Consider the following 27440-nt stretch of genomic DNA (forward strand, 5'->3'; position numbering starts at 1 on the left):
CTGTCACCGGGCCCTCTAATGGCCCGGGACGTGTGGCAGCCACCTCCGCTGCCTCTATGGTAGTTACGCCCCTGCAGGAGATGGTACTGCAGATAAAGCTCATACTCTTGACAGTGTAGATTCTGCATAAAGTAATTCCTTGGCAATCTAAGGGTCCATTCACATGGAGGAAAATGGCACTTTATTTGGCACCGAATTTTCAGCGCTGAAAATAAAGCTTCCCATTGATTTCTAAGGGCTACTTCACACGTAAATTACGAGTGGCTTATTTTGGTTCTAAAAAAAAAAAAAGCTTCCTAATTTAGGAAGCTTCTTTTGGACCTTGCCGCGCTTTTAAGGGCTAGTTCACACGGGGCCAAAGGGATGGACTTTGACAGCAGAATCCACGTCATAATCCGCCCCTTTACAATGGTGGTCTACGGAGAGAAACTCCCCCATCGAGGCCACGTTCCTCGGTGGTGTGGAGATTTTTCAATGTATATGTGGAGGACAAATTTAGTGCGGTTTGCACACTTTGCAAGTCTAAACTGAGTAGGGGTTCTGAAAAGAGCAACCTTACCACCTTTGGCATGCGCCGTCATTGCGAAGGCAAGCCCTGGGCTCAGTGGGAGAGAGCAAACGCAGGACAATCGTCGGTCGGCGTTGCCAACACTGACTCTTCCACACTTTCCAGTGCTGTAGATGCAGTCCAGACCACCAGCCTGGACACCTCAATATCTGCCTCTGACACTTTGTGGAGTTCACCCTCATCTGCCCCTTTTCCTGCCTCTGCTCCTCTCGCCTGCACCATCATGCGCCTCTTCCCAGCAACTCCCCATCTCCCAGGCGTTTCATCGCCGGCAGAAGTACAGCACAACCCCCCACATGCCCAAGCCTTCAATGGCCTCATATCAAAACTGCTGGCCCTGGAGATGTTAGCATCCCTGCTAGTGGAGACTCATGACACCGTGACCTGAAGGCAGCTGTGGCACCTCGCTATGATGCCCCTAGTCGTCACTACCTCTGTTGGTGTGCCATCCCCACCCTGCGCCAGCACGTGTCCCCTAACATTAGCTGGGCCCTGAGTTCCGCGCTTTGCTGTATGGTCTACTTGACCACTGACGCATGGACAAGCGCCCGTGGTCAGGCACACTGCTTCTCTGTAATGACAGGCTGGGAGAATGTAGTTGAAGATGGGCCCGGGGTGAAAACTGGGGTGGCCTATCTCTGCTCCCAGCCCAAAATTCCTGGTAGGGCCTCTTTGAAAGCCTACTCCTCCGCTGCAACCTCGACCACACCTGCCACCTGTAAGTGCTTCAGCATTGGGGTCTGGAGACGTCAGCAGGACGTGCTAAAGCTCATCAGCTTGGCCGACAGAAAAAACACTTCCCCCGAGGTTAGGGATGCCATCCTCGATGTGACAGCAATGTGGTTTTCCCGCTGCACCAGGGCCCAGGCATGTCGGCGTATGTGATAATGGCTGGAACCTGGTAGCAGATCTGGAGCTTGCTAGACTCAAACACGGTCCACACATAGCCCACGTTTTCAAATTGTTTGTGCAAAGGTTCTTTGAGACCTACACCATTGTGGCTGATATACTGGTGAAAGTGCGGCCATTTTTGTAAGTGAAAAGTAGCCTCTGCTAGGCTGAAAACATTCAGAGCACACTCCTGTCATCTTCACACCGTTGGCTGGCAGAGGAAGACTAGGGGGATGAAGTGGCATTTCATGACACTGTCCCACACGAGGCTTAAGGGGAAGTTCAGTGCATCCCATTGCTTCAGCACGGATGGTGTGAAGGGGATTGGAAAATGGAGGAAATGGAGAGTGACCCTTACAGTTGGGGGCAGCGAAGTCATGCCAAGTAACATACTAGCACACATGGCTGACTTCATGTTGGGTTGCTTTTCAAGAGAGAAAGGCATAGTTCACATCATGGAGGGCAAACAATACTGGATTGAACAAAAAATTGGATTGACCATATATAGCCTGTCTGAATTGCTGTGTATCACACTTAGCTTTTGGGGGGTACAGCATTAAAAACAGGTTTGACCACACATGGCCTGACTGGCTGTGTCTCCCACTTAGCTTTGGGGGGTACAGCTGAGGAAATCTGGATATTGCGTATATGGACTGACTGAATGGCTGTGTCTCCCACTTAGCTTTGGGGGGTACAGCATTAAAAACAGGTTTGACCACACATGGCCTGACTGAATCGCTGTGTCTAACACTTAGCTTTAGGTGGTACAGCATTAAAAAAGTGTTTGACCACACATGGCCTAACTGAATGCCTGTGTTTCCCACTTAGCTTTGGGGGGTACAGCATTAAAAACAGGTTTGACCACACATGGCCTGACTGAATGGCTGTGTCTCCCATTTAGCTTTGGGGGGTACAGCTGAGGAAAGCTGGATATTGCGTATATGGACTGACTGAATGGCTGTGTCTCCCACTTAGCTTTGTGGGGTACAGCATTAAAAACAGGTTTGACTATACATGGACTGAATGAATTGCTGTGTATCCCACTTACCGTATATACTGGAGTATAAGTCGAGTTTTTCAGCAGTTTTTGTGCTGAAAAAGTGCTCCTCGGCTTATACTCGCGTCAATACGGTAATTGAAAATGTCGCATGACTGGTCCGCAGTGAAAGACCTCTGTGGGAGGCCGCTGGAGCAGCGATAGGCGAGTGGTGAGGCAGCGGTGCCTCCAGTGTCCAGGACCGCCCCAAGATGTTTGGGGCATTATCATACAGGCCCAAAGCATTATGGTAGCAGTAGCAGCCTGTTGCCATACAGGCCCAAAGCCTGTACTAGCAGTAACAGGCTATTACTACTACCACAGGATATGGGCCTATATGGTAATATCCCAGACCACGTGACATCTGGGATATTACCATAATACATTTTATTTTATTTATATAGCGCCAACATATTCCGCAGCACTGTACAATTTGTAGGGTTCAGATACAGACTGATACATAACAAAGAACTTAATTTCACACAATGGGACTGAGGGCCCTGCTCAAGAGAGCTTACAACCTATGAGGTAGAGGGGGTGACACAAGAGGTAGCAGGGGTGGCATTGCTTATACAGTATTCAGACAATTCTGTAATAGAGGTTACTGTCAATACACAAATAATACTGTATGAGCCGTCACTAGTGGTGACCTTTAACATGTGGATGGAGATTGAACAAATAAGTTAGGCTGGAAAGGCATCATATCAAGTGGGGTAATGTGGGAGCGGGGACAGAGGAGGGTTAAAATGTAGGGATTCTAATTGTAGTACGGAGGGGTTGACATTAGGAATTGTGATAGGCTTGTCTAAAGAGATGTGTCTTTAGTTTGCGCTTGAAGCTGTAGAAATTGGGAGTTAATCTGATTGTCCGGGGTACAGCATTCCAGAGGAGTGGTGCAGCTCGGGAGAAGTCTTGTATACGAGTGTGGGAGGTTCTGATGATAGAGGATGTAAGTGTTAGGTCATTGAGTGAGCGGAGAGCACGGGTTGGGCGGTAGACAGAGATGAGGGAGGAGATGTAGGGAGGTGCAGCATTATGGAGAGCCTTGTGGATGAGGGGGATAACTTTATATTTTATTCTATAATGAATAGGCAGCCAATGTAGCGACTGGCACAGACCGGAGGCATCGCTGTAGCGTCTAGCCTGATAGATGAGCCTGGCCGCTGCATTCAGAATAGATTGTAGAGGGGAGAGTTTAGTAAGGGGAAGACCGATTAGTAAGGCGTTACAGTAGTCAAGGCGAGAATGAATCAGAGAGACAATAAGTGTCTTTAGTTTATCTCTGGTAAGGAAAGGGCGTATTCTGGAAATGTTTTTGAGGTGGAGGTGACATGAATGTGCAAGTGATTCAATATGAGGGGTGAAGGAAAGGTCTGTGTCAAACATGACCCCGAGGCAGCGGGCATGCTGCCTAGGAGTTATTGTAAGGTCTGAGACTGCAATGGATATATCAGGGACAGATCTATTAGTTGGTGGAAACAGTAGTAGTTCAGTCTTAGAGAGATTTAGTTTCAGATAGAGCAAGGACATGATATTAGAGACAGCAGAGAGACAGTCACTGGGGTTCTGTATGAGTGCAGGGGTGATGTCACGGGAAGATGTGTATAATTGGGTGTCATCAGCATAGAGATGGTACCTGAAGCCAAATCTGGCGATGGTTTGTCCAATGAGGGCTGTGTAGAGAGAAAAAAGCAGGGGGCCAAGGACCGAGCCTTGAGGAACCCCAACAGCAAGGGAAAGAGGGGAGGAAACAGAGCCTGCGAATGATACACTGAAAGTGCGGTCTGAGAGATAAGAGGAGAACCAGGAGAGCACAGTGTCGTTGAGGCCGACTGAGCGGAGCATAGTGAGGAGGAGATGATGGTCAACAGTGTCAAAAGCTGCAGAGAGGTCCAGAAGAATAAGAAGAGAGAAGTCACCATTGGATTTAGCCGTCAGGAGATCATTGGAGACTTTTGTGAGAGCCGTTTCGGTAGAGTGCAGAGCGTGGAAACCAGATTGTAAGGGGTCAAGCAGAGTTAGCAGAGAGATAGCGGATTAAACGAGAATAAACCAGGCATTCCAAAAGTTTAGAGATGAAGGGAAGGTTAGAGACGGGTCGATAGTTAGCAGCACAGGACGGGTCCAGGGAGGCCTGAAGCCGGTTAGGATTAACATGAGCACAAACAGAATGTCATACATTTTCCCCCCTCGGCTTATATTTGAGTCTATAAGTTTTCCCTGTTTTTTTGTGGTAAAATTAGGGGGGTCGGCTTATATTCGGGTCAACTTATACTCGAGTATATACAGTAGCTTTGCGGGGTAGACCCTTAAAAATTGGATTGCGCTTATATAGCCTGATTGAATTGGGGTGTATCCCAGGTAGGTTTTGGGGTTACACACCGTGAAAAACTGGATTGAGTGTATATAGCCTGTCTGAATTTCTGTGTATCCCAATTAGATTTTGGGGGTACACATCGTGGATATCTGGATTGAGCGTACATAGCCTGACTGAATTTCTGTGTATCCCACTTAGGTTTTGGGGGTACACACCGTGGATATCTGGATTGAACGTATATAGCCAGACCTATTTGCTCTGTATCCCTGTTTTGGGGGGACACCGCCTGCAAACCTGGGTTGAGCGTATATAGCCGGACCAATTTGCTCTGCATCCCTGTTTTGGGGGGGACACCGCCTGGAAAGCTGGGTTCAGCATATATAGCCGTACTGAATGCTCTTTATCCCTGTTAGGTATATGGAGGGACACCCCCTGCAAAGCTGGGTTGAGTGTATATAGCCGGACCAATTTGCTCTGTATCCCTGTTTTGGGGGGACACCACCTGCAAAGCTGGGTTGAGCGTATATAGCCGGACTGAATGCTCTGTATCCCTGTTTTGGGGGGACACTGCCTGGAAAGCTGGGTTGAGCGTATATAGCCAGACCTATTTGCTCTGTATCCCTGTTTTGGGGGGGGACACTGCCTGGAAAGCTGGGTTGAGCGTATATAGCCGGACCTATTTGCTCTGTATCCCTGTTTTGGGGGGACACCCCGTGGAAAGCTCGACTCCTCTCCCTGTAGTATATAGCTCTGAAAAGAGCTGTTGTTTTTATTCCGTTTTTCCATGCCTACTGGAAGCTAATACCTATCTAGCCCTCAGCAGATCTCTTTCTCTCCCTATCTCTCACCGCAAATGTGACAAAGATAGCGCTGACTATTCTTATAAATGGGAGGTCACGTTTGCGGCAGCCAATGGATTTTTAAAAAAAAATTTTCAATGCCTCTGTTGTCGTAATTCCTGTCCCACCCCCCAAAAGTGACCCCATTTTAGAATCTATACCCCTCACAGAATTCATCAAGGGGTATAGTGAGCATTTTGACCCTACAGTTGTTTCACAGATTTTACTAACATCGGGATGTGTAAATGAAAAATTACTAAAAATGTCACTTTATCCCCAAAGTTTTCATTTTCACAAAGGGTTAAAGGAGTAAAAGCCCCCCACAGTTTGTTATTAATTTCTCCTGAACACGGCAATACCCCATGTGTGTTCATAGTATGCTGTATGGGTACATGGCGGGGCTTGGAATGAAAAGAGCGCTATTTGGTTTTGGATGGCAGAATTTGCTGGAATAAATTTTAGGTGCCATGTCACATTTGCAGAGCCCCTAGAGTACCAATACAGTGGAAAGTGCAGTTGCATGAAACTGTCATCGCTCTTTCCATCCAGGTGTGCCTCCTCCCGTCTTTTTATCATGTATGGAGTTTCGAAATAAAGTTTGAACTGCTTTTATTGAACGCTTTATGGTGAGTGCCCAGTTCTTTCTACTTTTTGCATAGCATACAGGGGACATGTCATTTTGCCTGCTCAGTGAACGCTGTAGAAAAACCCCCCGTAAGAACATCATAAAAATGCACTTTGTCTTCAAATCCATCCCAATTTGAATTTTTTCCAGATTCCCACTGTAGTATCATGAAGAACAATTTGTCTCTCAAACATTAAGACCTTATATGGCACTGAGAGCGGAAAAATAAAAAAAGTTATGGGGTTTGGAAGGGGGGGGGGATGGAAGGGTTTGGAAGGGGGGGGGGAATGAAAGGGTTTGGAAGGGGGGGGGGGGGGGAATGGGAGTCAAAATTGAAATATGATTATCAAAAAATCCCGAGGCGGTAAGGGGTTAAAGATTAAGTTTTACTTTTCATTATTTTATACTTTTCACATTCTCTCTCAGTGAATTCTGTCTTCTGGAGGGAAGTAAACTATTCACAGTTTTAATCGGTAGGAACCAACAATTTTGTCTGCATGTGTAATACAGAACACAATACACCACTGACAAAAAATAAAATAAGTTATTTTATCATTTTCGAAAATCACAAAGACAACACAATACCACAAAATATTCAGAAAATCTCAGAATTTAATTAATATAAAACAATGTAACTTACCATCTTCATTCAAGAATAACTTATTGAACCTTAAACCACTAGGTTCTTTCCCCACATATCGATGGACATACTCTGTGCTAAGGTCATTTACAGCAATTGCATACTTCAGAGGCTTCACACATGATTGTAGGCAAAATGGGACTTTGGTATCACCAACAGAATGTCTATAAATGGGAAAAAACACAATGAGTAAAAACATACTAAAATGTTTGATGGCAGGAGACATGTGCCAGTAACTATACAAAAGTTTCTCTATTCTTAACTCCAGTAACACTAACTAAACAATTACATTTTACTCATTGACAGTAATACAATGTATTATTAAGCCATATCTATATGTATCCTCCAATTATTCTAGCCACTGCGGCATGCACCACTTACTTATACAGTTTACATATAAGACGGGGAGAAAGAAAGGAAAAAATGAAAAATCAGTGGCAAAGAATAAAAAAAAATGTTTTTAAACCTTTATTAATTCATTAATTAATTAATGACAAAATAACAAAAAATATAATGTCAAAGCAAAAGTAATGAATAAGGGTGCTTTCACATCATGTTTTTCACGTCAGTTTAACTGATCAGTTAAACGGATCCGTTATTTTAATCAAAAAACTGATGTCAATTCAAGCATAAAAAAACTGATCCCTTAACGGATGTGCATCCATTTGCATCAGTGTGCATCAGTTTTTTGCTAAAAAATTCGGATCAGTTTTTTAAGTTTCCCTAGTGAAACACTAAATAAAGTTTGTTGATAGAAGATGGTGGATGTGGGTTTGGCAATTTAGACTTTTTGCCCCGCTATGGCATTTACTGTATAGGAAAAATATTTTTATAGATTTGTAGAGCGGGTGTTTTCAGACACAGGGATACCTAATGTGTATGTGTTTCACAGTATTTAAGTACTTTTATATGTGTTCTAGGGGAATTTTTAATACATTTTTTAATTTTTTATTTTTTTTATTTTTTTTTTTGCATTTATTAGACCCTCTAAGGATCTTGAACCCCAGGGGGTCTGATCACTAATGCAATGCAGTATACTAAAAAATCCTGCATTTCTATTGCAGGTTACATAGAGTAGCTTGCAACAGAAAGTATAGAATGACAGGCCGAAGCCTTCACAAGGCTCCCGGCTGTCATAGAATTGGGACACAGGACCCGAAGCTTGATCAGGGTGCCTGCGATTGCTGGTAAAATGGTGGCGCTGGTAAAATGGTGCCTCGGGAAAGCTGAGGGGTTAATGCCCGCAATCAGTGCAGGCATTGGTGCATGGTGTCACTGGGGGCAGCTATGTGAAGCACATGTGGGGGTGGCAGAAGAGCTGTCCCCCAAGCACTACAAGTCACAGCAAAAATAACAAAAAAAAATTGTGCTGTGACTTGTGCTTGTGGGACAGCTCCTCTGCCACCCCCATAGGTGCTTCACCAAGTACCATTAGGGGTAGCACATGTGGGGGAAGGGGAACTACGTGTGCTGCCCCTAATGGCTGCTATCCCTTCCCCCACCCCTGGTCCCAGCACTAGAGATTCTGCCATTGTGATCCCCTTAAAGTAAATGCCTGCCCCCTCCCTTAACTTGTCCCAGTAGGAATCACTCTGCCATTTGTGACATCTCCATGGTATTGCTTCTTTTATCTGCTGCGAGTGCTGCCCCTCTCACTGCTCGCTTGTCCCAGCTCCTGAATGAGGTGGGGGAGGGGCAGCACTCATAGCAACAGATAAAAGAAACAAAACTATGGAGATGTCACAAATGGCAGTGTGATTCCTACTGAGGCAAGGTAAGGGAGGGGCAGACATTACTACCTAAGGGGATCACAATGACAGAATCTTTAGTGCTGGGAAAGTTCCTGGAAAAGTTCCTCTCCTTCTCTTCCGACTTCTCCTTCTTCTTCCGCCCATGCACAAGGGGTGGAGTTGTAGTTAATGGGGGCGGGGCGGGCTCGCTCTTCAGAGGAATAAACGGACTGTATAACAGGATGCATAGTGGCTGCAGATGTCTGGCAGCCGTTCACATAGTGAAGTGAAAGAAAATGAGAACGATCCGTCACAGATCTGTTGTGGGTAAAGGACAGAAAAGCGTGTGCCCCGGCCTCCGTTATGCAGGTTTCCGTTTCCTGCCCGAAACTGGGCAGGAGACGGAAACCTGCAGTCAGTTTTCAAATCCATTAATTTGAATGGGTTTGGAAACTGTCCGGCTGTGAGCGCCGGGGAGAGTTTTGTGCTGTCTGTGGTGAAACAGTTTTTTTTTTAACCAGACACAAAGTCGGACATGCAGGACTTTGTATCCGGTTAAAAAAATGGTTTTGCCGCGGAGAGCACAAAATATTCCCCGGCGCTCACGGCCAGACACTGTTGGGTTTTCGTCTTCTGTCTGCAGAAGACGGAAACCCGACAGATGGAGATCAGGCACAGATGTGAATGAGCCCTAACTCCAATGAGTGTGGCTACTCCCTGGACAGATATTATAGATAGATATACATAGACAGATATACTCTACCAATCAGAAGTGTAGATATGTAATGAGCCATGTGAATATACGCAGAGCTTCAAACTCATTCATACTATGTAGTTAGTTGCTCCAATTTTAACTAACAATCAAAATTAAAAGTCAGCATTTATAGTTTGTAAGTAAACCTTCCTCTAGTTCATGAAAAGTTGGCGATTGTAGCTACTACAACTTTTGGTTTGTTTTTTTTTGTTTTGTTTTTTTACACCAGAGAGCTTTATGAATGTGGTCCATGCATCATGAAGCTGGTTTAGCTTGCAGGACTTGGGCTACAAACAGGTTACATATTGTTTCTTTTAGATCTGTAATGGAAATAGGTATACCCCTTATTCATAAGTTTGTCTTCCTGGACCTATTTTCCATTTCAAGTTCCAGTTCCATAGTGTCACGCTTTTAGGCCTTGTCCAGGCAAGCTTTGCCCTTCTTCAAGGTGTCAGTAACTTCATCCATGCTGTTCTCTACCTCTATGACCCCAGAGCCCAAATCATGAATTTGCTTAGTCAAGTCATCTACAGTTTTGGACAATTCAGTAGAATATAGCTATTTCATTTTTGTAAAAAGAGGGCTGTGGGTTCCTTATCCATAGCTCCATTAGCGAGTCTTCTTCAGAGTTAGGTAGGAAGGTGGAGCTACTGTGAGGTGAGTTGTCTTCTGCAGCGCTAGATGAGCATGGTGACCAAAATAGTGCTAGGAGAGTATTCCAGGTTGTAGAGTTCTCTCTAGGTTTCCAGTGTTTAGGCCGCTCAGAGAAGGTAGATATGATGTACTCATGCAGCAGGCTTAATCCTAAAATGTATCTGTCATAGGTTACAAAGCTGTGGTGGGTGGCCAAATACTAATCAAATATGGGTAGCATGGGGTGGTAGGGATTAATCAGGAGCTCTGGCATTATAGTTAGTAGGGTGCAGCATTAGCTAAGAGTAGAGTAAAAGCAATATGCCTATTACTCCCAATCAGTAGTAAATACAGGAGGGTAGATGAAGATCAAATGGTCCAGCTTGTAGCTAGAGTGTTATTCAGGGAAGACAATGTGGAACTCAGGAGGTTGAGGAGCACATAGAGAAATACAGTACACCAAGACAGACCCCAAAATGGCCACCGGAAAAGGTTCTTCCTGTGCAAAAATGGGGCAAAAAAATGCGATGGGCTGCAAAATCTATAAGCTGCTGCTGGAAACATGCAGCACTTAGCTGGGGTGAGGACTAGAATCCTGTCAGGGAACCTCGAGGCATGGATTTAGAAAAGAGGTGGCTGAAACTATTGGGAGACCTTCCGGTGTGAGGCACTCCTATTTAAATTTTGTAGTGAGTTGCTTCTTAGGGGAAAGGGGGCCGAAGTGAGCTGATTCAAATGGAATAGCAGGCAATATTGCCCATCCCCAAAGGAAATGGCCATGAAACATAAAGAAATGTTGGACTGGGTACCTCCCGCAACAATATCTTCTGATGTTGTCTCAATCCTCCACTAATCAGGTGTCAGAAAGTCTGGCTCAAGCAACAATGAAGAGGGCTTTCAGAAGTCAGGGTGGAAAGGAAATGAGGACAACCACTGTAGGTGTTGAGCCAGCACGCTTCTGGCTTTGGCAGGGAAAAATATGTCAGGTGCAGAGCAGGCGTTTTCTGCAGCAAGATCGCCTGTAACAAGAGCCAATGATCAGCTAATATAGCTGTGAACCTATTAAGGCTCCAAAAAGATGTCTTCCTTTAACTTGTATTATAGGCTGCCCTACAGTATTTTGCAATACATTAGCATTGTAATATACTGCTCAAAAAAATAAAGGGAACACATCCTAGATCTGAATGAATGAAATATTCTCATTGAATACTGTGTTCTGTACAAAGTTGAATGTGACGACAACAAAATCACACAAAACAATCATCAATGGAAATCAATGGAGGCCTGGATTTGGAGTCACCCCCAAAATTAAAGTGGAAAAACACACTACAGGCTGATCCAACTTTGATGTAATGTCCTTAAAACATGTCAACATGAGGCTCAGTAGTGTGTGTGGCCTCCACATGCCTGTATAACCTCCCTACAATGCCTGGGCATGCTCCTGATGAGGTTGCGGATGGTCTCCTGAGGGATCTCCTCCCAGACCTGGAAAGTCTGCGGTGCAACATGATGTTGGTGGATGAGACATGATGTCCCAGATCCAGACCTCCATTGGTTAATACATTTGATTTCCATTGATCATTTTTGGGTTATTTCATTGTCATCACATTCAACTTTGTACAGAACAAAGTATTCAATGATAATATTTCATTCATTCAGATCTAGGATGTGTTATTTGACTGTTCTCTTTTTTTTTTTTTTTTTTTTTTGAGCAGTGTACATTGCATTAAAAAATAAATAAATACATATTTAAAAAATGGCAGGGAATTAAAAATTCGAATCACCCCACTTTTCCTTGAATACATATAAAAGTTAAAAAAAAGGTACTGTGAAAATACATACACATTAGCTATCTTTGTGTCTGAAAATGCCTGGTCTACAAACTTATTGTTTATGAAACTTATTAAAAAAAAAATTCCTATTTGGTGAATGCCATAACTGGAAAAAAAAATCCAAGGAGCTGAACCGCCAATTTTTGCTTAGCATAAAATCTTGAGTAAATAGCGATCAAAGCAATAGACATTCCTCAAAATGGTATAATTAAAACGCAAAAAAATGCCTTATGCATTCCTGTAAACAGAAATAAAAAAAATGTTACGGGCATCAGAATATGGCAACTCACATAAAAAATTTTTGCTATTTTTGGATTTTAGAGGGTTTTTTTTTTTAAAGGGTTGATAGTGAACGATATAAATATTAACAAACAGTTTTTCTCCAGTTCAACCCCATTCAGAAATTTTCAACCTTTCCAGTACATCATACGGAATGATAAATGGTACCATTACACAGTACAATTTGTCTTGCAAACATTAAACTTTTATATGGCTCCTGAAAGAAAAAAAAAGAAAAAATGTATGGGGTTTGGAAGGCATGGAGTTAAAAACAAAATTCCTGCAGTGGGGAGATATTAAATATATTTCACAAATATAGCTGCTTGTTTCAAGCTTTATGTCTCTTGAAAAAAAAAGAGGCAAAAATTGTTGAAATATGCAAAGTTATTAAAAAGATATTTCTGTGTAAATCTAAAAAATACTAAGTTTTGCTTAAATATTGGGGCATTAATGACTTTTGGCCCTGAAAGGCAAAGACCTTGGATGGGAATGACGACCACATCCAACTCTCTGAAGTGTGGAACCTCGAAGGTTAATCTATTAGAGAGCCTTCACACGGAGTTTATGCTCCTCTCATTCTGAACGTAAAACTTGTTCGGAGTGAGCGGCGCTAAAACAGATCCCATTGATTTCTATGGGTGCCAGCATTCGAGCGTAACACATTGAAAGCAATAGGTAAAAAAAAAAAAAGCCTCCCATTGGCACCCATAGAAATCAATGGGATCTGTTTTAATGCCGCTCACTCTGAACGAGTTTTACGTTCTGAATGAGTGGAGCATTTACTCCGTGTGAAGGCTCCCATACACTGCTTGAGGAAACCTAAGAAGATTTTGGAGGATTCAGGATTGCAATCAAAGAAAGCATAAAATCCAGTTTTCTGGAAAGGGCTTTATTTGCATATTTATTCAAATAGGTATTGAGCTTATACTCGAGTCAAGGAAGTAAAAAAAAAATTATTAATTTTTTTTTAAAATTTTTTTTTTTTGGGGGGGGGTGTCTATGACCAGCCACAATAGTAATCTATAGAATCTCCCGTAAGATAGTGAAAAAAAGAAGCTTTAAAAAATATATAATGAAAAAAATAAAATAAAAGTTCTAAATCACTCCTTTCCCTAGAATACATATAAAAGTAGAAAATGACTGTGAAACACAAACACATTAGGTATCCCTGTGTCTGACAGTGCCCGGTCTACTGAATATAGTGTATCTGTAGGTGTTAATAGGAGCACTGCAGGTACTCTATATTCAGCCAGGCTGAATTCTAAGTGGGGAGAAATAAAAAAAACAGTCCTCAAGCTCAGGGAAGGGGCAGACAGACAACCAAAGCACCCCCTCCCCTTTCACAGCACCCAGAATCTACTTCACACAAAAACTCCGACCATTTTATTTTTTGAAATCTTCCAGTAGCTGCTGCATTTCCCCCGCTTGGCTTATACTCGAGTCAATAAGTTTTCCCAGTTTTTTGTTGTAAAATTAGGGGCCTTGGCTTATATTCCGGTCAGGTTATACTTGAGTATATACGGTATTCCAAAATATCTCATTTTAACCGCTTCACACCCTCTGTCATACTATTACTATCAGGAACCACCTCTCCCGAAAACAAAATAGCCTCAATAGCTATGTTGTGAATCTCCAGTTGTATTGCAGCCTACGGGACATGAAATCAAAAATATTGCAGGTTCAAGTAATCTCGGGAGGCTAATAAAATGGCGAAAAAAAGTTAGTAAAAATATTATAAAAAAATCAATACAAAAACTAAAAATTCAAAATTACCCCCACTTTCCCTAGATTTGAAATAAAGATAAATAAACAAAAACAAATAAGTGTTCATCTCTGTGTCCGGTTTACAAATATATAAAAATATTTCTTTCATATGATGTTGTGTGAAAAAAATTTTTAAAGTGCCAAACTGCAGTTTTTTCACCACTTTCTTCCCAGAAAAATTTTAATAAAAAGTGATCATACATCAGACATTTCCCAAAACGGAATGACTAAATAGTACATCTGGCCCCGCAAAAAAAAAAAAGCGCCTTAGGGGGCGTTCACACTTGTGTCGGTGTCCGACAGCTAGTGTCCGATGCTAATGTCCGCGCAAGATTTTAGCATCGGACACTAGCTGTGTCCGTTACAATTTGCATTGTTTTAAATAGGACATCATGTAGTGTCCTTTACTATCCGTGTCTATCCTTAAGTGTCTGTTTACAAAGATGTCCGATTTTTCAAGCGGACAGCTAAATCCTACAATTTTTCAATTCATTTTTAATGTATAAGTCAGTGAAAACCATGTCCATGCCATTTGTGCGCAGGAGGCACATGGAGTTACTGAAACTAAATTAATAACCCCAAATAAGCCCAATTAATAGGCATAGTAACTAAAGGAAGGTACAGTTAGGGCCAGAAATATTTGGACAGTGACACAATTTTCGCGAGTTGGGCTCTGCATGCCACCACATTGGTTTTGAAATGAAACCTCTACAACAGAATTCAAGTGCAGATTGTAACGTTTAATTTGAAGGGTTGAACAAAAATATCTGATAGAAAATGTAGGAATTGTACACATTTCTTTACAAACACTCCACATTTTAGGAGCTCAAAAGTAATTGGACAAATAAACATAACCCAAACAAAATATTTTTATTTTCAATATTTTGTTGCGAATCCTTTGGAGGCAATCACTGCCTTAAGTCTGGAACCCATGGACATCGCCAAACGCTGGGTTTCCTCCTTCTTAATGCTTTGCCAGGCCTTTACAGCCGCAGCCTTCAGGTCTTGCTTGTTTGTGGGTCTTTCCGCCTTAAGTCTGGATTTGAGCAAGTGAAATGCATGCTCAATTGGGTTAAGATCTGGTGATTGACTTGGCCATTGCAGAATGTTCCACTTTTTTGCACTCATGAACTCCTGGGTAGCTTTGGCTGTATGCTTGGGGTCATTGTCCATCTGTACTATGAAGCGCCGTCCGATCAACTTGGCAGCATTTGGCTGAATCTGGGCTGAAAGTATATCCCGGTACACTTCAGAATTCATCCGGCTACTCTTGTCTGCTGTTATGTCATCAATAAACACAAGTGACCCAGTGCCATTGAAAGCCATGCATGCCCATGCCATCACGTTGCCTCCACCATGTTTTACAGAGGATGTGGTGTGCCTTGGATCATGTGCCGTTCCCTTTCTTCTCCAAACTTTTTTCTTCCCATCATTCTGGTACAGGTTGATCTTTGTCTCATCTGTCCATAGAATACTGTTCCAGAACTGAGCTGGCTTCTTGAGGTGTTTTTCAGCAAATTTAACTCTGGCCTGTCTATTTTTGGAATTGATGAATGGTTTGCATCTAGATGTGAACCCTTTGTATTTACTTTCATGGAGTCTTCTCTTTACTGTTGACTTAGAGACACCTACTTCACTGAGAGTGTTCTGGACTTCAGTTGATGCTGTGAACGGGTTCTTCTTGACCAAAGAAAGTATGCGGCGATCATCCACCACTGTTGTCATCCGTGGACGCCCAGGCCTTTTTGAGTTCCCAAGCTCACCAGTCAATTCCTTTTTTCTTAGAATGTAGCCGACTGTTGATTTTGCTACTCCAAGCATGTCTGCTATCTCTCTGATGGATTTTTTCTTTTTTTTTCAGCCTCAGGATGTTCTGCTTCACCTCAATTGAGAGTTCCTTTGACCGCATGTTGTCTGGTCACAGCAACAGCTTCCAAATGCAAAACCACACACCTGGAATCAACCCCAGACCTTTTAACTACTTCATTGATTACAGGTTTACGAGGGAGACACCTTCAGAGTTAATTGCAGCCCTTAGAGTCCATTGTCCAATTACTTTTGGTCCCTTGAAAAAGAGGAGGCTATGCATTACAGAGCTATGATTCCTAAACCCTTTCTCCGATTTGGATGTGGAAACTCTCATATTGCAGCTGGGAGTGTGCACTTTCAGCCCATATTATATATATATAATTGTATTTCTGAACATGTTTTAGTAAACAGCTAAAATAACAAAACTTGTGTCACTGTCCAAATATTTCTGGCCCTAACTGTACCTGTGTGTTTTACTTTACTGTAGCTTCCTCTCCTCGATACGACAGACATCTTCTATAAGACACAATGAATCCTGGCCACTGACTTATCTGCAGATGTTACTTTCTAGTTTCTACAGGACTTTTGATGACATCACAGTCACATGTCACAGTCACATGACAAGCCAATCACAGAGCAGTAGCACTAAAGGACCTCCCCCTTCGTTTAATTTATGCAGGTCCTTCAAGTTTCTGTGCTCCGCGGATCCTGACTCGAGTATAAGCCGAGTGGGGCTTTTTCAGCATAAAAACTGTGCTGAAAAAGTCGGCTTATACTCGAATATAAACGGTATATAAAGACAGAGGAACTATTATTAATAAAGGGGCCTGATAGATAGATAGATAGATAGGACTATTATTAATAATTAGGAGGATCTATTATTAATAAAGCTGGGGGAACTATTAGCCCCCTCATTAATAATAGTTCCCCTAGCCTTATTTGGGGGAACTATTAATAATAAGGCAGAGGGATATTATTAATAAGTGGGCTATATATAAAAGGAGGGACTATTATTAATAATGGGGTAAGTATCTTCAAAGAAGAATTCCAGCAGACGTGTATAAAAGTCCAAATATTTATTTCTCAAGCATTAAAAGTTCAGAATAGACGTGGCATTATTCACCCATGGAGAGTAAAGGAGCGTTCAAGCTGACGCGTTTTGGTAGCGCTATATATATATATACACACACACACATATTAGGGAGGAGGGGTATTTATAAAGAAGAATTACTAATAATAAACCCAGCTGGAGAATGACAGTGAATAAAGAGGGATTATTATTAATGAAGATGAGGAAGTTGAGGAAGATGAGGAAATTAAGGCGGGGGGGGGGGGGGGGGCTATTTGTAAGAAAGAACTATTAATTATAAGGGCAAACTATTCCTGATTGGGGGGGGGAGTATTATTTAAATGAACTAACTATTATTAGTAAGGTGGAACTATTATTCATAAACTGGGACCATTATTTATAAGGGTGCTCTGTAATAACTCATTTGGGGGCGTTCACAGTACAGTCAGTGTCCGACAGGTAGTGTCCGCTCCTAGTGTTCATTCAAAATCTCGCACGGACATTAGGAGCGGACACTAGCTGTGTCCGTGACACTTTTCATTCATTTAAATGGTGATCGGGTGCATTCTTTTGCACTCCGTGCCTGTCCTTCACTATCCGTTTGTAAAGATGTCCGACTTTTCAAGCGGACAGAAAAAACCTACATGTTGGGTTTTTCTGTCCGCTTGAAAAGTCGGACATCTTTACAAACGGACACTTAAGGACAGGCACGGAGTGCAAAAGAACGCACCAGATCTCCATTTAAATGAATGAAAAGTGTTACGGACACAGCTAGTGCCTGCGCAAAATTTTGAACGGACACTAGGAGCGGACACTACCAGTCGGACACAGACGGTAGTGTGAACGCCCCCTTAGACGATACAAAAGGTGGAGATTTCTATTGCATATGGGAAAAATGGGGGTTGTTATTATTGGAGGCAGTAAAGAGTATTATTAGATCACTATTTTAAAGAGTTTTCTAGCCGCAAACTGATTTTTGATACTGATGACCTGTCCACAGGTTAGGTCCTCAGTATGTGATAGCATATAGTGGACAGGATGCAGCACCACTACTATTCAAGTAATAGAACTGGCACAGCAGCGCTATCCTCTGTATAGTGGTGGTTCTGGGTAATTGCAGCCCCGCTCCCATTACTTAAATAGGAGCGGGGCTGCATCCTGTCCTCAAGCAGAATCTGGCAGCCAGAAGCTGCTAGGACAGTTGATCTGTATGGGATTTGGGTGTTGAACATTGACAGATCACAAACTGACATACTGATGAGCTGTCCTGTGGATAAACAGTATAAAAGAATCAATTTGGTGCCAGAAAACCCTTTAATTGATATGATGTTTATTAGGTTAGAAGTCTGTGTAGTGGATGACTTTTGTCTTTAATTCAATATACAATTTAATGGAGGTGGTCACATTGTGGAGGTCGTGTACTATCTAACCCTTATATAAAGGTGTTTTTGGTCTATATATGATGTGTATTGTTTGTTAATTGTCTGCATAATTGTAATACTTCTCCCCAGTATAGCAGTACACACAGCAGTTTCACAACTATATATATCTTTGCAATTTTTTTTTGTATTCCTGATCTTTTGAGACTATATCGGTGCCACTGGAAGTGCAGCACTGCCTTCTGAAATGACTGAATATGATGGTGTTGATATGTCAGGATATGGGGGCCTAGCTTGTAGATTTCTCCAGGACCACACTTTGTCTAAAATCGGCCCTGCACCTACATTTGCCTCTTTCATGCTCAATTTCATGCCACACATGTCCTAACAACCAGCTCATCAGGGGCTAAGTGTAGATAGGTAAATAGAATTAGTGACAGAGTGATAAACCAAACAGCAGGGGGTCACCGTCTAGTGCCACTGACCTGCTGTCTGGTCCGGTACCAGATTGAGCAGGTTGTTAGGACCGGCGAAACGCGTAGGGGTGCCTCTGGATAGGAATGTATAGATAGGGTACCATTATCCTTTAGTATTGAATGGCCCTAATTAGAGATGAGTGAACAGTGAAATATTCGATATTCGAATCGAATAGCCCTTCAATATTTGACTATTTGAATGAATATCGAATCCTATTATAGTCTATGGGAAAAAAAAAAGTTTGTTTCAGGGGAAACCCAAATTCGACTCAGGAAGGTCACCAAGTCCACCATGACACCTCAGCAAATGATGACAACATTTCTGGAATGCAACTGGGACAGCAGGGGAAGCATGCCTGGGGGCGTCTAACGTGCCCAATATTTTGGAGTGAGTAGAGCCTTGCACCAGCAGTGTTTGTGGCCCTTGTGGTGAATTGAGCCTTGCACCAGCAGTGTTTTCGGTCCTTGGAGTGAGTAGAGCCTTGGAACAGCAGTGTTCTTGGCCCTTGGAGTGAGTAGAGCCTTGCACCAGCAGTGTTTTTGGCCCTTGGGGTGAACTGAACCTTGAACCAGCAGTGTTTTGGGCTCTTGAGGTGAGTAGAGCCTTGCACTAGCAGTGATTTTGGCCCTTGGAGTAAGTAGAGACTTGCAACAGCAGTGTTTTGGGCCCTTGGAGTTAGTAGAGCCTTGCACCAGCAGTGTTCTTGGCCCTTGGAGTGAGTAGAATCTTGCAACAGCAGTGTTTTTGGCCCTTGGGGTGAATTCGGGCTTGCACCAGCAGTGTTTTTGGCTTTTGTGGTGAGTACAGCCTTGCACCAGCAGTGTTCTTGGCCCTTGCAGTGAACAGAGCCTTGCAACAGCAGTGTTTTTGGCCCTTGGAGTGAGTAGAGCCTTGCACCAGCAGTGTTTTTGGCCCTTGGAGTGAGTAGAGCATTACACCAGCAGTGTTTTATTTTTTGGCCTTTGGGGTTAGTTGATCCTTGCACCAGCAGTGTTTTTCGCCCTTGGGGTGAATTGAGCCTTGCGCCAGCAGTGTTTTTGGCTCTTGAGGTGAGTAGAGCCTTGCACCAGCAGTGTTTTTGGCCCTTGGGGTTAGTTGAGCCTTGCACCAGCAGTGTTTTGGGCCCTTGGGGTTAGTTGAGCCTTGCGCCAGCAGTGTTTTTCGCCCTTGGGGTGAATTGAGCCTTGCGCCAGCAGTGTTTTTGGCTCTTGAGGTGAGTAGAGCCTTGCACCAGCAGTGTTTTTGGCCCTTGGGGTTAGTTGAGCCTTGCACCAGCAGTGTTTTGGGCCCTTGAAGTGAGTAGAGCCTTGCACCAGCAGTGTTTTATTTTCTGGCCTTTGGAATTAGTTGAGCCTCGCACCAGCAGTGTTTTTGGCCCTTCGGGTTAGTTGAGCCTTGCACCAGCAGTGTTTTTGGCCCTTGGGGTGAATTGAGCCTTGCACCAGCAGTATTTTTGGCCCTTGGAGTGAGTAGAGCCTTGCACCAGCAGTGTTCTTGGCCCTTGGAGTGAGTAGACCTTGCAGCAGCAGTGTTTCTGGCCCTTGGAGTGAGTAGAGCCTTGCACCAGCAGTGTTCTTGGCCCTTGGAGTGAGTAGACCTTGCAACAGCATTGTTTCTGGCACTTGGAGTGAGTAGAGCCTTGCACCAGCAGTGATTTTGGCCCTTGATGTGAGTAGAGCCTTGCACCAGCAGTTTTTTTTTTTTGGGGGGGCCCTTGGGGTGAGTTGAGCCTCTAACCAGCAGAGTTTGGAGGAATCAGAGTGGATTGAGCCTAGTAGGAGCAGAATTGTGCAACACTGATGGTGGAGGAGTATGAGGAGGAGGAGGAATTGTAGAGGGTGAGCACACACATGAAACTTCAAGTCGGGGTGCTTGACACTGATGAACATGAAAATTATGGGTCTATCCAGTGGCTGTTCATTTTGATGAAAGTCAGGTGGTCAGCACTGTCAGCTGACAGCCGGCTGCGCTTATCCGTGATGGTGCAACCGGCTGCGCTGAAGACCCTTTCCGATAGCACACTGGTGGCAGGGCAGGAAAGGACCTCCAATGCGTACAGCGCAAGTTCCAGCCACAAATCCAACTTGGAGACCCAATAAGTGTAGCGCCTATACTTGTCCCTCCTGGTGACACTAGGCCCTTCAGTGGCGGTAGTTTGGTGAGGGGGTACCATTAACGTGTCCCAGACCTAGGAGAGTGTACAGATAGCTCCAATAGCTCCATGGTTCATGTACAGTAACATATGGGAAATAATACAGCTATGGAGCACTAAACGTATGTGCAAGATTATAAAAGCAGACATAGTACACAAGGCTGCTAGCAGGAATTTTGAGGTACCCTGTACTACATGGTATATAATGCACCACTACAGTCTAATATGCTTTAAAATGGCCCTCACCTAGAATAATATGCTCTACAGTGGCTCCCACCTAGTATAATATGCTCCCCAGTGGCCCCCGCACAGTATATTGCTCTATAGTGGCCCTCGTTCAGTCTATTATGCTTCTCAGTGGACCCTGCGCGATATATTGCTCTACATTGGACCCTGCATAGTATATAATGTGCCACACAGTATACCATGCTCCATAGTGGCCCGTGCACAGTGTAATGCTCCACAGTGGACCCCATAAAGTATAATATGCTCTACAGTGGACCTGCACAGTATATAATACTCTACAGTGGCCCCCTCACAGCATATAGCTCTACAGTGGCCCCAGCAAAGTATAATGCTCCACAGTGGCCCTCGCACATTATATTGCTCTACAGTGGAACCCGCGAAGTACATAATGCTCCACAGTGGACCTGCACAGCATATAATGCTCCACAATGGCTCCCTGCAGAGAATATTGCTCTACTGTGTTCCACAAACAGTATAATGATCCACAGTGGGCCCCTGTACAGTATATTATGCTCTACAGTGGACCTGCACAGTATATAATGCTCCACAGTGGCCCCCGCAAAGCATATTGCTCTACAGTGTCCCTCACAAAGTATATTGCTCTACTGTAACCCCCGCACAGTATAATGCTCCACAGTGGATCCTGTAGAGTATATTATGCTCCACAGTAGACCCTTCAAAGTATAAAGCATAAAGTATAAATGTCCCTGCACAGTATAATATGGATTGTGTATGCGCAGTTCATATTATACTGAGCTACATTCCCCTGCCAGCCGCCCACTCTACAGAAGAGCTGACCAGCACTACCTTGTACTTCGCCAGCCAGCACCTCCTCTTTGTGATATGTGCTGGCTGTCCACTGTAGTGCAAATGCGTGGGCAGCCGGCTCACACAATGAAGAGGAGGTGGCCAGCTGGTAGTGACGTCTCGGGTCGAGATTTGCCAAGAAGAAACAGTAAGCATAAAGAGGCAGGGGGGCCAGTCCTTTTCTGTTGATTCCTTGTGTGCCCAAATATCGATTACACCTGGTCCCCGCAACATCAGCGGAAATTTAAAAAAAAAAAAAAGAAAAACGGTCGGGAGGCCGTCACATAACCTAAGGGTCAAACATAAAAAACAAATTTTCATAATAAAAATCCATAAGAAAGTTGGAGGGGGAGGGCGTAGGGGCCATGTAGTTTAAATATCAATATACCTCAGAGAACCCCTTTAAGCCCTCATCCGGCTCTGTGAAAGGAAAAATAAAAATCTTATTGGTTTGGAAGGCAGGGAGTCAAAAACAAAAAAACATAAATGTGTGGGATTAAAAGTATAATATGGCAATTACACACATTAAACTGTGACCTTGTTAATTTCAAAAAGGTTGAAAAGATTTGTATGGATGTACACAACAAAAAATACAGGCTGTGTGAGGGGCATTCTCTGCTCCAACAAAGCAGGTTTATTGCAGGCCATTCTGAATCCCATGTGGAGCAATAAGTCACATACACCAGAGAAGGATAATTTTTACAAAAAGTGTCAAGGACAAAAGGTCTCACTAAAATATAATAAACAAATGTACAATTTCTTTATAATTATTGCATGGCACTACATCATCTTTGATTTTACAAAAACATAATAAAAATGGCAAGCTATATGTAAAAGGTTGCTGACCCCTGCCTTAAAATCAATAAAGGAGCTAAATTAAAAAAAAACTTAGGCATGTGTAAATACATACTAAGCTTTTTTTTTTTTGGCACATGCACACCTTAGGACATATGTCTATTTCGCCAAAACCAGACCATAACAGCAGCAGATGGCATACCTCCCAACTTTTGAAATACAGAAAGAGGAACAAAGTGTGCGACGCAACAAATTTAGCCCCACCCACTTTTACAGTGACTCCGCCCGTTCTCATTAATTTTTCATTTGCCCCCACACAGTGTAATCCTCCTACAGTCACCCGTACACTATACAGTACAGGTATGTCCCCACATTATAATGATCCCTTCCAGCTGCTCCACAGTATTAAGTCCCTCTCCTGGTGCCCCAGTTTAAACTGACAGAAACTAGAGGTGGACATGAACCTGGGGCAGCTGGAGGGGGACATTAAACAGTGGGAGTAGTTGGAGGGGGGCAATAAATGAATGGCAGCTGGAGCAGGACATGAAACTTGGGAAACTAGAGGAAAACAGATCCTGCCCTCAATTTAATGTCCCCCCTTTGTCTGCCCCCAGTTTAATGACCCCCCTTCTCTGCCCCCTGTTTAATGTCCCCCCTTCCTCTGCTCCTAGTTTCATGTCCCCCCTCCATCTCTGCCCCCAGTATAATGTCCCTCCTCCATCTCTGCCCCCAGTATAATGTCCCCCCTCCATCTCTGACCCCAATATAATTTCTCCCCTCCATCTCTGCCCCTAGTTTAATATTCCCCCTCCATCTCTGCCCCTAGTTTCACGACCCCCATCCATCTCTGTCCCCAGTATAATGTTCCCCTTCCATCTCTGTCCCTAGTTTCATCTCCCCCATCCATCTCTGCCCCAGTATAACGTTTTCTTTCCATCTCTGCCCCCTTCCATCTCTGCTCCTAGGTTAATGTTCCTCTTCAATTTGTCGTCAAAGTTTATAACATAAAAACACTGATACTCACCTTTTCTCGATCCCCTGCCGTTCGGCCTACAGTCTCAACTTCAGCACTGAGCTCTGGCTCCGGGCACGTTGTGATGACGTCACTCACATCGCGCCCTGAGCTGGAGCTCAGCGCTGAAGCAGGAGCAGTCTGCCCACAGCTCCTGCTTCCTTCAATACTGTATTCAACTCATCTGCGTCCTTTGTTTTGTTTTTTCCCCAGAGAAACATCACCTGTGCTGTTTGAACTGAAATACCATATACAATCTTTGAAAATCTTTGTTCCTTATATATCTGGTCGTTTTTTCTAATCTCATACAAGAGAAACTAATAATTCAAATACCTAGGTTTGCTAAAAATACAAAAAAAAAAAAAAAAAAATCATACCTTTGACCGTCTACTGTACAAAGAGATACACCCCACAGGTCAGGACTAAATTTTGCCAGCTGAGGAATATAATCAGCAACCTGGAAAGGAAAGATAAAGCAAGATAAAGAAAAGTTTTCATTCAAAGAGGACCTTTCATCAGCTGCAGCAATGCCGCTGTACTGATTCCAGGACAGTTGGAAAAATTTTTTCTAGCTTCCATGTTTGCCATGCAGTAAGTGCTGTTAGTTTTGGTGCCTGATATTCTACCTGGGCTCTCTACTGTCAGGTGGGCAGTGTCAGGCAGCAGCAAAAAAGCCTTTTTATTGTGCAATAGATGCTGAAATTCTATTGCATAGTGTCTATGTATAGAGAGGCCACGAGGAAAAACTTTTGTGTGTGACATGTCACTCCTAACAGATATAAATGATGTTATGAAATGCAAAGGCGTTATAAACACATTACATAATTTCATAGGAGATAAGATTGAGCTATGTTTGTTTAAGGAATGATACAGAAGCTATGGAAAGACCATTCTTATGCTTGGCCATATTCCTCAAATGGCCAAGCATAAGCATAATAAAGTACCAGTAATAAAGTATGATAAAAATAAGATTTTCTCTGCACTTAACCCCTTCCTGACATCCGCCGTAATAATATGGGAGTTGGGCAGCCGCCATAGCTGCCGGGTGTCTACTGTTTTACAGTATGTATCAGCCCCAGTTAGGGGCACCGTTGGTGTCCGTTATCAAGGTGTCCGTTTAAAAGAAAAAAAACGGACACCTATCATAACGGACATTAAGGGCTCGTTCACATCTGCGTTCATGGGTCCTTATTGCAGGTTTCCGTTTCCCGCATAAAACAGATGCAGGAGACGGAAGCCTGCAGGAGACTTTCTTACCCATTCATTTGAATGGGTGAGAAAGCTGTCCGGCCGTGCGCGGCAGTGAGCGTTTTGCGCTCTCCGCCGCGAAACTGGGTTTTATAATCCGGACACAGAGTCGGACATGCACTACTCTGTGTCCGGATAAAAAAAATCCGGTTTCGCGGCGGAGAGCCTAAAACGCTCACCGCCGCGCACGGCCGGACCCGGTCTATGGTTTCCGTCTTCTGCCATGCAGAAGACGGAAACCATAGAACGGAGACCCGAGACGCAGGTGTGAACCCAGCGTAACGGACACTAACTGATGCTAACTGATGTTAATGTGTCCGTTTTTTTAACTGATCCATTTAATGGATCAGTTAAAAAAAAACGGACACATTAGTATCAGTTAGCATCAGTTAGTGTCCGTTTTTTATACTGTCCGTTTTTTTCTTTTTGCTGTTTATGCTTTCTGAGCATGTGCAGCAAATAAACGGACAGAAAATAACGGACTGTAACTGATAGCCATCAGTTACTGTCCATTATATGTCCGTTGCCCATAGACCTCAATGTTAAATATAAAACGGACACTTTCTGTCCGTTTTTTCAAACGGACAAAAAAATCCTGCATGTGTGATTTCTCTGTCCGCTTGAAAAAACGGACATGGTTGTTAACGGACCCTTAAGGACACAAACGGACACAAACTGACAACAGATGAAATCCCATTGAAATGAATTGAAATTATAACGGACACAGCTAGTGTCCGTTGCTAAAATCTTGAACGGACAGTAGCAACGGACACTGCAGTCGGACACCAACGGTAGTGTGAACGCCCCCTAACAGGGGAAATCAGCTTCCTAACAAAATTTAAAAAAGAAGAAAAAAAAAAAGTAATCAGATGTTCCCAAGAGTCTATTACAATCTTATAAGGACAAAATGTAAAAGAAATAAAGTAAAAAAAAATTAAGTTAACGTAAAATAATAAAAAAATAAAATAAATATAAAATAATACGTCAAAAACAATATTTGTCACTGAAAAATACTAGATACAGAAATTAGTTGAATAACCAAATGATAAAAATGTTATAGCCCTCAAAACCACACATTCAAAAAAATCTGAAAATGTTTCTTGTCCTTGACCAGAAATTGGCATGGTACTGAGGTGGTTAGTGATAAAATAAAAAATGAAGGGGTTAAAGGGGCTCTATCATTGGGAAATTATGAAAAAAATAGGAAATTTGGTGGAAATTTAGAAAAATATGCATTTTATAAAGTTTGAAATGATGTGCATTGCATACAGATAGTCATACCACCAAAATTATAGAATAAATCTAAAGTGCCAGATCTCTGCTTTATGTTGACGTCAAACTTTAGTCACCCTTTTATTTTTTATAAATCAAACAACAATATTCAAAATTTTCAAGAACATTTCCACAACTCATTTTTTAAGAGACTAATCCAGTTATAAAGGGGTTTTGAAAGCCCCCTGTATTAGAAACCCCCATAAATCACCCCATTTTCAAAACTGCACCCCTTAACTAAGCCAAAACAACATATACCAAGTATTTCAACCCTATAAGTGTTTAACTTAAAAAATTGTGAGGTGCATTTCTCTTTTAACCCCCTTGTAAAAATGAAACATTTTAGGTTAAAGCTACATTTTATAGATAAATATGAAATTTTCCATTTTCATGGCCCATTCTATGACAGACCTGTAAGCTCAAAGTACTAACTATACCCCTTTATTAAATTCCTTGAGGGGTCTAGTTTACAAAATAGGATCACTTTGGGGGTTTCGACTGTTTTGGCACCTCAGCGACACTACAAATGGGACATGGTACCTGAAAGCTACTCCAGGAAAATCTGTCTTTCAAAAGCCAAATAGGGCTCTTTCCGTTTCAAGCCCTGCCATGTGCCTGTGCATCAGTAAACCAGCACATAAGAAGTTTTGACGTGTTCAGGAGAAAAAAAAGTTATTTGGTTATTCTCCTTTAACCCTTTGTGAAGATAAAAAATTTGAGGCTAAAGCGACATTTGATCGGAAAAAGGGTAATTTTTCAATAAATTAAATTAAAAACCTGTAGGGTCACAAAATTCACTATACCCCTTGAAAAATTCCTTGAGGGGTCTAGTTTTCAAGATGGGGTCATTTTATAGAGGTTTCCACTGTTTTGGCACCTCAAGGGCTTTGTAAATGCAACATGGTGCGTGAAACTGATTACAGCAAGATCTGCCCTCTGTGGTAAAGTGCATGGTAAAGTGGTGGACGAGGTGCATATCTTACCTGGTTTCCTCAGCCAGGTGAGATAAAAGAAATCCAGAAAGTTGTGTGCTGCTTTAGCAGAACATAGTCTGCTAAGGCTCTTTTGTGTAAGATTACATGGGCTGGATTTTTTGGACTGGAGGGCAGGTTGGTAGTGGGAGTCTTCCAGTCCACACCCCTACTCCACCACAGGTTTTTCCCTTAGTCCCAGATGCACACTGGTGGGGCTTCCTCATGGCCATTACTGGGGAAGGAAGCCCAGTAAAAGGGGCTGATAGTGACACAGCCAGAGTGTGAGAGGAAA

The 27440-nt window shown here is 43.0% G+C and overlaps 1 protein-coding gene across 2 annotated transcripts in view; it reads right to left on the bottom strand.

Annotated features, from left to right (window-relative positions):
• GLS (glutaminase) overlaps positions 1-27440 on the bottom strand; it is a 267993-nt gene that overhangs the window by 153356 nt on the left and 87197 nt on the right. For both annotated transcript variants that reach the window (XM_075285137.1, XM_075285138.1), the window contains exons 5-6: positions 24032-24111; positions 6917-7080 (exon numbers count right to left, since the gene is read on the bottom strand). In XM_075285137.1, the coding sequence (XP_075141238.1) occupies positions 6917-7080; positions 24032-24111 (244 nt within the window). The remainder of the gene's footprint in view (positions 1-6916; positions 7081-24031; positions 24112-27440) is intronic.

This window comes from Leptodactylus fuscus, chromosome 8, assembly GCF_031893055.1.
Source record: "Leptodactylus fuscus isolate aLepFus1 chromosome 8, aLepFus1.hap2, whole genome shotgun sequence".
Lineage (NCBI taxonomy): Eukaryota > Metazoa > Chordata > Amphibia > Anura > Leptodactylidae > Leptodactylus > Leptodactylus fuscus.